At 42.8% G+C, this 12,351-nt stretch overlaps 1 protein-coding gene across 1 annotated transcript in view; it reads right to left on the minus strand.

Annotated features, from left to right (window-relative positions):
• LOC128734634 (uncharacterized) overlaps positions 1-12,351 on the minus strand; it is a 45,791-nt gene that overhangs the window by 15,378 nt on the left and 18,062 nt on the right. The window contains exons 3-4 of the mRNA XM_053828920.1: positions 7,512-9,701; positions 6,574-7,434 (exon numbers count right to left, since the gene is read on the minus strand). Coding sequence (XP_053684895.1) covers positions 6,574-7,434; positions 7,512-9,619 — 2,969 coding nt within the window. The 5' untranslated portion in view covers positions 9,620-9,701. The remainder of the gene's footprint in view (positions 1-6,573; positions 7,435-7,511; positions 9,702-12,351) is intronic.

Genomic DNA, 12,351 nt, shown 5'->3' on the forward strand with positions numbered 1-12,351 from the left:
CCACCGTGGCGCCACCTGCTGCATTGATGATAAAAACGAAAACAAACCGCGTCAGATTTTTTTTTCTGGTCGACCCCTCCCCCCTCTAAAAGGAAGGACTCCCATACAAATGAAGCACAAATTTCCTCATAACTCGAGAACTAATCAAGCAAACGGAACAAAATTTGGCATGTGGGGCTTTTAGAAGGCAAGAATTCCTTTTGATAAATTAAGCCCCTCTCTCCTTTAAGATGGGGGGTTCCCATACAAATGGAACCAAATTTGGCATGTGAGTTGAGACCTCTTCCCCTTCTGAAAGGGGGATCCCATACAAATGAAAAACATATTTCCTGATAACTTGAGAACTAATCAAGCAAATGGACCCAAATTTGGTATATGAGGGTGTGTCCTCTTTCATTTTATGCCTTGCATCGATGAGCTATCAAACTATGAGATATTCAAGACTACCTCTGCAACTGTGGACATTTATCCCAATCAGGTGATGCATTCCGTATGAAATTATTCGCCTAATTGAAACGGCGCATTCCAAATATTGCAGGGCTGAATTAGCCCTTTATCAAGATAGATATCATCGTCGTTTGTGATAGTGTGTGCGTAGTCGCACAACAAATGGTCGTAGCTTTCAATCTCATCATTATAAAAGCTGGTTTTTTGTTGTATGTCAGAAGGGCACTGGGTTTTAAAATGCCACCAGGACAGCCGTGAAGACTGTCTTTTGTAGCAGGCCCCGATTGCTGTACAGTTTACGAATTGACCATACCCATTGAATGAGTTGAGCTAGGTTGAGACTGCCCCAATTAGGTACTACATGGTTAATAAAACCAATAACCTTCTTGGGATGAAGTTTCCATACAGAGTATGGAGTTAGTAGGTAGTAGGTAGCTTCCGAAGAAGCTGTGCCTGGAAGACGCAAGAGCTCCATAGGAGCAGAGCAAATGCACTGAACTTCTAAGTTGCAAAAACGGCAAATGATAGTTAAGACCTTGCCAATTCTCTTTAAATGATAAAGAGAGGGACAATGGCCGGTAAGGAGTCCCGTGATTGTGCGCAATTCACTACGCGTTAATGTAAGTAGTTTTTTAACTACTGTAGAGTCTGCGTAGATAAACTGTCTACAGTCCTGCGCTTGATACCAACTGGATACTAACTCTAGCTTTTTCCAGGTCCGTATGTCAGAGGTGCCCAAAAACGGTTCAGGAGAACTGCTGAGCTGATCCTTGTATCGCTAGGCTGTCAGTAAGCTCATTGCCCTCGATTCGACAGTATCCAGACACCTAGAATAATGAAACCTTGTTCTGGCGGGAGAGCTACCTTAAAGTTGTACTGCATTCCGAAACTAATTTGGATGCACATTTAGTGGACTTGAGAACCACTAGTGCAGTCTGGCTGTCCGACTTTCGCATGCCTTCACTTTCATTTTAGACATACATTTACGCAGATATTGCATATACTTCCGCTTGGAAAACAGTGAGCCATTTGCCCAGTGGAAGAGCTTCCTTTATTCCGGGTCCGTAGACTCCGGAACCTGTGCAAGCCCCTAGTTTTGATCCATCTGTAAAGAAACAGATGGTACCGGATGGAAGAACAGGCCCCTCAATGCTCCATACAGTGCGATCTGTATCGCGTTTGGACGTGCCTCCATCCGGTCAGGGATCATTGTTACTAGGGGTGATATTTTGAACTCCCTTAGTACGCGAAGGTGGCCAATTTGGTCCCCCTCAAGTATGTTACGACGCCTTTGCAACCTTAGTGAGTTCGGCTTCCTTCTTCACACGAAGATGTAAATGCAGCAAGCATAACATTGCCTTCATGGCTGCAGTTAGTGTGGTGCGCATAGCGCTGGTCACTGATAGGCATGCCAGGCGGTAAACTTAAAACCACGAGAAAGTGGTCTTTAGAACTCCTTGCATACGACTAGACAGCATTGCGTCAAATTTACTATCAGAGGTAAGTACTACGTCGTCGGCGTACGCGATGACCTCATAACCATGTTGTGATAGCTTCTGCAAGAGTGCGTCGACCACCAAGGGGGAGAGAACACCTTGAGGACATCCTTTGATCGCTGAGACCGTGATCGACGTATTTCTCAATGAGACTGTGATTTATCTGCTTGTTAGCATTGCTTAAGTCCAGCTCATTGCCGGCTGATCAGTTCCCTTATTAAGGCGAGCCGCATTAATTGTGGCGAAGCACGTGTTGTCGAAAGCACCTTCAATGTAAAGAAAAGCACAAAGTGTCGTCTCTTGGTATTGGAGCGACTTTTCAATTAGCGTCACTAGGCAATGAAGTGCGGTTTTCGTAGATTTACCGCGTAGGTAAACATGTTGATTGCCATGCAGAGCCGAGCTCTTTTAGAACTTATTACGGATGTGATTATCCGTGATTTTTTCCATCAACTTTAGAAGTGTTGATGTCAGGCTAATTGGTCTGAAAGTTTTTGACACCACGTAAAAAAAACAAAGAGAATTTTTTAATCGAGCAAAAAACATATGGATTTTAGGCATTTTTATTTAAAGTTTAAACGTGAAAACCAAATCTATTTTTGCTTTTTCATGCAAAAATCTACGAACCTAAAGACAAAACGAAAGAAAATTTTTTTGGCCGATTTTCGGAAATTCCACTGTTTGAACTTCCATTTCTATTTCGTGCTAGAAGCGTTAAGTCAACTCGTACACTCATTTTTCGAGTTTTTCAAGCTGTAGAGTCCACAGACAATTGATTTTATAAAAAAAATTAACTCATATCTTACAAATTATTTTTTGCCTCCCGATTTTTCAAGCCAATTTATAAGGTGGGGAGACAAAAACTTTGAAAATGATTTGCAATGACCTAACTACTACCCTACTGAACGAAACTGAACAATTTATATGTAGTTGGATAGATAAAATGACCAGCAAATTTAAGGAGGGCGTAAGAGGAGGGGGGCGGACTCCTATACAAATGAAGCACAAATTTCCTCAAAACTCGAGAACTAATCAAGCAAATGCGACCAAATTTAGCATGTGGAGGTTTTTGGAGGTAAGAATTTTGTCTATGGTGTACTGAGACCCCTGCCTCTCCTACGAGGGAGGAGGGGCTGCCATACAAATGAAATACAAATTTCCTCATAACTCTGAAGTAGAACTAATCAAGCAAATGGATCCAAATTTGGCATGCGGGGGTTTTTGGAGGCATGAATTTATTTATTTTATGATGGTTTATGAGGGGTCTCACCCCTGTGGTAGGACGATAAGGACTCTCACACAAAAATTGGTCATTCATTACCATTTCAACCTTTATGATGCACACAAGTGATTTTTAAAAGAAACCTGTCTCAAAAAAAAAAATTCTTATAAACATACATATGCCAGAAATGCAGTTTATATTAGTCTTTGATCTGATGATCTGATATAGTCCTTAGGGCTGTATACCTTGTAGTTTTTTGTTGTTTTCGGCCACCAAATAAGCGATGCATAAGTGATTCTGGGTTTAACTATTACTGACTGAGTATATCCAGTATATCAAATTTGGTTTGAGACCCCATTTTTTCCAAAGGTTCCTTTACAGACCCATTTAAAGCCTTACTTACAAAAGCATTTATTGCCTTACTTGTTTGTTGTTCAATACGTCTATGTGTAACAAAATGTCTATCTACTAGATCTACTAGAGACCACAAAAGAGGGAATAGGACACCCCCGTGAGGACAGCCTTTGGCAGCTGTTACTTCTACTTCTGTCACCGAGATTAGCTGATATTTCTCTATTTGATAGCATTTCCACAACCCAATCAATTATGGGTCATTCCACGTCAAGTGACCGAGAAAAACTACAAACTTGTAATCGACCTTCTTGGATTTGAACTAAATTTTGTCAGATTGTTCGTTTTAGGTTAGCAAGAAAAAATCCTAAGTTCGGTACCGAGTGGACGTTCCCTCGATTAATGGGAGTACCTCCATGTTTAATAAAAAAACACGTTTTGGTCAAATCTTCTTATTTTCTTTCGCTTATATCTTTGGAAATAATAGGCTTAGACCACCTATTTTTATCATGTTTTCAAAGGAAATTGTCCAAGGAATCCGAAAAAAATTGTAGTTTTTTGCGGCATTGCTGCCAAATGTTTTTAAATTCGATTTAAAAACTAAATTTGCATTTTTCTCTCAATGAGAACAATTTGATTTCAAAAATTTCAATTCCTCGTATTCCTCAGATTTTTTTACATAAAAATCGCTCAAAACCACGGGGCGTTCTTTGCCGATCCAGAGTTACAGCGATTTGAAGCAATAAACCTCCGATTTTTCATAAAAAATCAAGAGTAAAATTACATTTAATTGAAGCAGTGAATCTCTATGCACTACAAAAACACTGTGCGGTACCGTGGAAGCATGTATGCAGTACATAAGTTTTTTCGTAACAGTGTTGCCAAATTTTAGGTAAAGATAAAATCTAGAGGCTATCAGCGAGCTGAAAAGCATTTTACAATGTTTCGGGCAAATAGCTAGAATATTTTACGCCATTTTCAACTTATATTCCCATAGCTAGCATTAACAATTATACGAAAAACTAAAAAATTGGCAACACTGTTAAGAAAAAAACTTTAATATCTGCGGTATATATGCTTTCACAATAACACAAAGTGTTTTTACATTGCTAAGAGAGTCAGTGCTTCAAGAAAATGTAATTTTACTATTGATTATTAATGAAAAATAGCTGGTTTCTTTCTTCAAATCACTATAACTCTGGAACAGTAAAGAACACCTTGTAGTTTTGAGCGTTTCTTATGTAAAAAAATCTAAGGAATACGATGGAATTGGAATTTTTTAAATCGAATTGTACTCATTGAGAGAACAATGCAAACTTAGTTTTTAAATCGAATTTAAAAATATTTGGCAACACTGCTGCTAAAAACTAATACACTCAAGTCGCTTTTTACGCGAAGGATACGTCCCGCGTAAATTCCGAAAATCGCGTAAATTCCGAAATTCGCGTAAAAAACAGCGTAAATTTCGAAATTCGCGTAAAAAAAACCGCGTAAATTCCAAAATTCGTGTAAAAAAACCAAAATTTCGCGTAAAAAAAAACTGTGGATTTCAACACTACGCGAAAAAATAGACGTTTTGAGCACATCTGCGTAAATTCCGAAAATCGCGTAAAAAACCGCGTTAATTCCGAAATTTCCGTAACAAAACCGCGTTAATTCCGAAAATCGCGTAAAAAAAACCGCGTAAATTCCGAAGGTCGGGTAAAAAAACACGGAAATTCCAAAATTCGCGTAAAAAACCGCGTAAATTCCGAAATTCGCGTAAAAATAGTCGCATAAAAAGCGACTTCAGTGTGCTTTTTTCGGATTCCTTGAACAATTTCCTTTGGAAACATGATAAAATAGTCTTTCTAAGCCTAGTATTTCCAAAGATATAAGCAAAAGAAAATAACAGGATTTGACAAAAACGTGTCTTTTCATTAAAAATGAAGGTACACACTCCCATTAATCGAGGAAACGTCCAGCTGGCAAAAAAGTTAGGATTTTTTCTTACTGACCTGAAACGAACAATCTGACACAATTTGGTTCAAATCCGAGAAGGTCGATTACATGGCACTCGGACACTTGACGTGGAATGACCCTTATATTTTCACTAAACCCACGATTTCTCATGACATTGTACATTGATAGGAAAGATGCAGCATCAAAAGCACCTTCAATATCAAGAAATGACGCTAAGAAAATTTCTTTGGCAGCGAAAGATTTTTTACTTTTTTTACTAAAGAAGAATGTGAAGTACTGGTATTGACTGAAGTTTTTGGAGCATCTTAGTAGAATACGAAACCTGGAAATCAAATAAAAAGGAAACTTCCAATTTAATTCTACTATGTATATTTTATTCTTGACAAATACGTATTTCCCCTACGACTTGCAGGCTTCCTCAGTTTCTGTTTACGAACAGTTGTCGGTTTCTGTTAGTTCGAAAACAGACACTGAGGAAGCCTGCAAATCGTAGGCGAAATACGTATCTGACGCCAATAAATATAGATAGTAGAATTTAATTGGAATAGTTTTCTTTTTACTTAATTTCAGGTTTCATATTCTACTAAGACGCTCCAAAAACTTCAGTAAAGTATTTCAGATTTAACGTACTCATCGATCAGTTTTTTCCATTCACATGCACAAATGATCCCTTCAGCCCTGTTTCCGTGCAAGACAACAATTGCGAACAAATTCATGCATGTAATCTTGGCAAAAGGAAATGATGACCGCTCACTTTTCTGACATTTCACTTTCAGGACATCAATTTAGACTAGATTATATGTTTGAAGATAAAATCGATTAAAGAAAAGGGCTGGTTTTACACTCTGGCACACTTCCCAAGCACAGACGTCAAATTGGTATAGGTTTAAACGTCGTAGAGAATTTTTTTTTTAAGGGAACCACACTAAATCATCAAAATCCAATCATAATTGGCAGAGTTATTAGCGTTCAAAATCGTTCATTTTTTCGTGACGCTCGCATTTTTTGATTTTTCCGAATTGCCCCCTGTACCAAGCTACCTTCCTGAGAGACGTAGTCCCACGTCAAAAAAAAAAAAACAAACACAATACTTACGAGCACTTATCACAGCAAATCATGTAGCCATCGTCGTGCGTCAGATCACAGATACAGCGGGTGACAGAATCGTCCTCACCCTCGCCCTCCGGGGCCGTTTCGGTTTCCTCGCCCAAATCGTTCTCGGTGCTGTTCAGATTGCGCGATCCGGTACTGATCACCGAGTTAGCATCGTCATCCTGAGCGTCGCCGGCCGTCGATACGTCCCCGGCCGCCGTCACGATGGCCGTCGATCGATGATACAGATCCAGCGTGCCGCTGCTCTGCTGCTGGTGGACACTGCTGCTGCTTATGGCGGTGCTGCTACCACAGTTGTTGTTCGACTGGGATGCAGTTATCGCAGCCAACGTACTTAGGCTCATCTGCGTTAGTGGAGCCGGCACGGAAGCCGATGGAATTGTGACGCTGACAGCAGGTGCGGACACTGTAGTCGCTATAGCGTGTGATGAGGGAGATTGAGTTAACATAACTGAAGAGTACGACGGTACGGATCCGGTAGACGACGAGCACAAGCTAGACTGAAGCTTAGACTGTGCTTGGGACGGTAGTCTTCCTACCATTTGGGAGGATTGATTTAGCACTGGTTGGCTCGGTACCGGTGTCAAGGGACCACCAGATAGTAATGCAACCGCCGGTGGCGGTTGTTCCGGTAGCTTGAGCTCCGGAACGGTGGCTACATAGGTATGATCTTGCAGCACCGCCTGTAAAATGTGATACCGAATTCCATGGGACGTATCGACCGGAGCTGGACGCACTTCCTCGCCTATCTGATCATCATCGTCACGGTGGTTGTAGGTGTAAGAAGCCGGGAAGCCTTCACGCAGTGGGATGTTATCCGCGTAGGTGATGACTTCCGATGTGCTGTTATAAAAAAGGAAATCAAAAAAAAAACTGTTATGGAGAATTGATAAGCGACGGGGGGACGTTGAACAAATTACCTGGACCTCCTACCATCGGCTTTCTCCTCGTAGAACCGAGAATCACTTGGATCATACACCACTCCCGACGGAGTCGGAATGCTGCCGGTATTCATCACTGCACTGCCACTACTACTGCTGCTGGCGGCACTTTGCGGGATGCTTTCCGATCCGTAGAAGTTAAACGTTTGCTGCGGTTTGCAGCTGTACTTTCCCCCGTTATCGGGTGTTTTATTAGCCAAGCTCTGCAGAATGCGAGCGGACGATTCGTCCGTCATTTGCTGGCCATTAATAAATATTTGATCATCTCGATTATTGCTCGGCAAGTGGAGAGTACTGCCCGTAAGCGGCGGAGGATGGAATTGCTGTTGCGTGGGCCTCGACGGGGAGGCCGAATAGCGTTGATACGGGGAAGGTGATTCCGAAGATGGCTGCTGCTGCTGCTGATAGCTGCTTGATAAACTGTTATTTCTGCCACGACCAATTCCGCGAACTTTAACCGGAGACGCGGACACGTCATTGTTCACAACGGCCGTATACTTTTTTCCCTTACCCGTCGACGAACAGTAACCCGTTACCGTCATCGAGGGAACGACCGGTCCGTGATGATCCACCGCAGATGAGGACGAACCGATCGTCGAATCGTATGCCGTTGTCGAAGACGATTGCACTCCTGTGTAGAGATGGTTAAACGATTTATAGTTGTTGCTGGCTAGGTTAGACGGGGATTGTGGGGCTGAGTAGTAGTTCGGTTGATAACGGTTGTTACCTTGCACCAGGGAGGCCGTTGTGCTGCCACCGTACACAGAGCTCTGCGGTATTGTGCTGATTGAACCGCTGCTCGAGGACGGTGTCACCGAGCGTTGCGGAGATGTTTGTGGCTGTTGTTGCTGCTGCAGTGCAATTAACTGGTTTTTCGATGTTTTATAAACATTTCGACCCTTCCCGGTGTTGCCAGTGGCCGGCGCAAAAGGATTCGATGCCGGCTGGGGAACCGGATGAGGCGTCGGATTGTGGTAGACTGCTTGGGCCGGGGATGTTGTATAGATGGAGGTAGTTGTTCCACCTAGCTGTTGCACTGTTCCGTTAGTTGAACTTTTTACAAAATACTGCGGCGAGTTAACACTGGACACTGCTGCCTTCGAGTTAGTCCGTACGCTTTTCAGACTAACACTCATGCTTTTGCCGACCGCTGGCTTGGGACCAAGCTGCTGATTGGCGGATGAATTCTGCAACATTCTGAGTGATGTCGCCGTAGATTTACACTTGGCGGGTACTGCTTTATTGCCAGCACCAGTACTGGCACTGATAATGGGACTGCTTGTGTAATTAGCACTAGAGTCCGGGTACTGTTGAATTGTGAATTGCTGCGTCGATGGCTGTGGAGGCGACGAAATCGTCGATGCGATCTGCGAAACGCGTCCATTGCTGACGGAAATGGTTGAGTTTGGAATCCTGGTTACCAACTGAATACTGCGTGGAACTGTTACTTTTTGCTGCTGTTGTTGATGCTGCACAGAAGACGAAACAATTTGCGTCTGCTGTTGCTGCTGCTGCTGCTGCTGTCCACCAATATGATTAAAAGATTTCACTTTCGTAATCGGTACACTGATCAACTTATTACTGCCGATTTTGCCGCTTGATGTGAGAACGTTAAAATTCTTTCCACTGGCATCTACGTAACTGAATGTAGATGGTTGGGAGCCGCCTTTCGACACCAACTGTACATTGCTAAGCACCTGCACTCGCGAGCTGGTCTGATTGGCGTCTCCCGGTATAATGTTCACTGTATTCATCTGAGAGCTATTGTTGCCCACGATAGTTGTTCCACTATTACTACCACTATTGTTGCTGCTACTGCTGCTGCTACTACTCGCTGCGTAGCTACTGATTAAATTCGAATACTGCACCGCACAGTCTCTCGTCAGCTTCAGAGTACCGGCGTTGGACAACTGCTGGAGACCGGCTGCGGCCACTACATCGTTACTATCCAGAACCTGATTGTCCAGAATGACGATGTTGGATGGCGCAGACGGTGACGAGAGAACATTGCCGGGATTGTTGTTGTTAGTACTTTGGCTGGACGTTGCTGTCAAGTTATTACTAGCGGACGACGACGTCGCAGACATGGTTTTCTTTTGGTACGGTACACCACCTCAAATCACATTAAACTGAACACTTTTTCTCTTCCAAAAGAAACAACAAAATTGCCTGTGAAAAGAAAACGAGAAAAAAAGATTTGACATTAGACTGAAGTTTGAGCTACGCAAAAATAAACATATTCTTGTGGCGTTCATTTTTATTTGGAAACCGACACATATGCACGCATGCCGGGTGTCCAGAAACCTTGTGCCTAATCGGTTTGATATTTCTGTTTCAAAGTAATAGGCGGTTTCCACACCTCACATACTACCAAATTCAGTTCAATTCGAAATTTATAAATTTATCATCTAAAATTTAAAATCGCTTTTGTGTTTGTATAGAATGAACCAGTTGAAAAGGATGTCCCATGGGTGCTCCTACGGTTTTTCGCTGGAAATGATTGCTGTTTCTGTTGCATAACTTGACTAAATTCCTGATTTCTTAGTGTTAATAAATTGAAAAATCAGCCATTTGAATATTTAAATTGAACTTCAGTAAGCCAGCAATCTATCATCAATTGCGAACAGATTTGTGGGAACTTATCAAGCCGGCTTCGTCGAAGGTCGGTCTACAACGGATCAAATATTTACACTGCGGCAAATCCAAAAGGGCCGTGAATACAGAGTTCCCACGCATCATTTGTTCGTTGACTTCAAAGCCGCATATGATACCATCGACCGGAAGAGCTATGGAAAATCATGGACGATAACAGCTTCCCCAGAAAGCTCATCAAACTGATTCAATCTACGATGGATGGTACATAGTGCTGTGTTCAGGATTTCGGGTAGATTGTCATGTTCATTCGAATCACACAGATGGCTTCGTCAAGGTGATGGTCTTTCATGCCTGCTGTTCAACATAGTGCTACAAAGTGTTATGAACCGAGCGGATATCAATACGTGGGGCACGATATTCAACAAATTTAGTCAATTCGTCTGCTTTGCCGATGACATGGAAAGATTGGGTTAAAGGTAAATACGTCTAAAACAAAGTACATGCTGGCCGGCGGAAACGACACCGCTTGGGCAGTAGTATATTGATCGACGGCGATGAGTTTGAGGTAGTCGATAAATTTGTCTAGCTTGGCTCACTGGTAATGGCGGACAATGATACCAGCCGTGAGATTCGGAGGCGTATTATCAGCGGAAGTCTTGCTTACTATGGGCTTCACAAGCAATTGCGGACGAGCAAACTAAGTCCCCGTACAAAGTGAACCATGAACAAGACGCTTATTAGACCGTCGAACGACGAGTTCTAAGAACGATCTTCGGCGGCGTACAGGAGAACGGAGTATGGGAGCGGAGGATGAACCATGAACTCGCACAGCTCTATGGCGAACCCAGTATCCAGAAGACGGAGACGGATGCGATGGGCAGGGCATGTTGCAAGAATGCCGGACAACTACCCTGCAAAGATGGTGTTCGATTCAAATCCGGTAGGAACAAGACGACCAAGAGCGCAGCGAGCAAGATGGTTAGACCAGGTGTAGCGAGATCTGGCGGAGAGTACTCGGTGTCCGAGGAATTGGAGAGCGGTAGCTCTCAACCGAGTTACATGGAGAAACATTGTTCAACAGGCTTTGTCTTAGGACGGCAAGCCACCTAAGTAAGTAAAGCCAGCAATCGCTAGCTGGATAACAGGTACCGTTGGTGCCTCGCGTACCGTGTCAGTCACCATACTCAAGAGAGCGTACTGTACAGTTATTTTTTTTAAATTTTTACAAAATTCTAGCTAATTAAGTAATCACAACATGTTGATGTGATGATTTTATATTAATGGTTTTGGTTTAAATAGCTAGAATTTAATCTGCAACTGTCCAGAATAAGGCACTGTCTTGAATATGGTGACTGCACGGTACCTGTATGCATGAGATGTTTAAACCCCACAGTAAATCTCACAGCTTGTTCTACGATAGCTCAGAAGTGGTTCATGGAAAGGTTTTAGTGGATCGAATTTTAAAACGCGTGTGTGTAGAACAAAGCGTATATTTGAACTGAAAAATAGTTTGTTTCAAAGTGTTCCTTATCCCATATTCCAAAGGTACTGACGAGGGGTTTTTGGATGGAGGTTTGGTTTTTTGCGATCATTCTCCCCCCGTTGATTCCACCGGATCAACCGACGGAAGTAAGCAAATCTTTGCAGTAGCTCGCCGATACTCCCCAAACGATGTTTTGACTGTCACAGCCCTCACTATACCGTCACTTCCTGGATGTGTAGCTATAATTCGTCCTATACGCCACTTGTGGGGTGGGGCGTTGTCGTCCTTCAGTACTACAAGGGCTCCGACGTCGATCTTAGTCACTGCATCATGCCATTTCGGACGGGATTGTAGGTGGTGAAGATATTCGGCTGACCAGCGCCTCCAGAAATGTTCCCTCATTAATTGGACGTGTTGCCAACGACTCAATCTGCCTACTTTTACATGTTCGTATGATGGTTCGGGGATACTGATAGGGGGTTTGCCGGTTAAAAAATGAAACGGTGTCAACACCTCAACGTCATTTGGATCGTCCGATACAGGAATGAGTGGTCGACTGTTTAAAATTGCTTCGGTTTGGGACAAAAATGTTGACATTTCCTCGTATGTCAGTTGAGATTCTCCCACCACACGTTTAATATGATGTTTGGCCGATTTTACCCCAGCCTCCCATATCCCACCGAAGTGTGGGCTGTGAGGAGGGATGAAGTGCCACTGTATTCCTTTGTCAATACAAAAATC

Source organism: Sabethes cyaneus, chromosome 2, assembly GCF_943734655.1.
Source record: "Sabethes cyaneus chromosome 2, idSabCyanKW18_F2, whole genome shotgun sequence".
Taxonomy (NCBI): Eukaryota; Metazoa; Arthropoda; class Insecta; order Diptera; family Culicidae; genus Sabethes; species Sabethes cyaneus.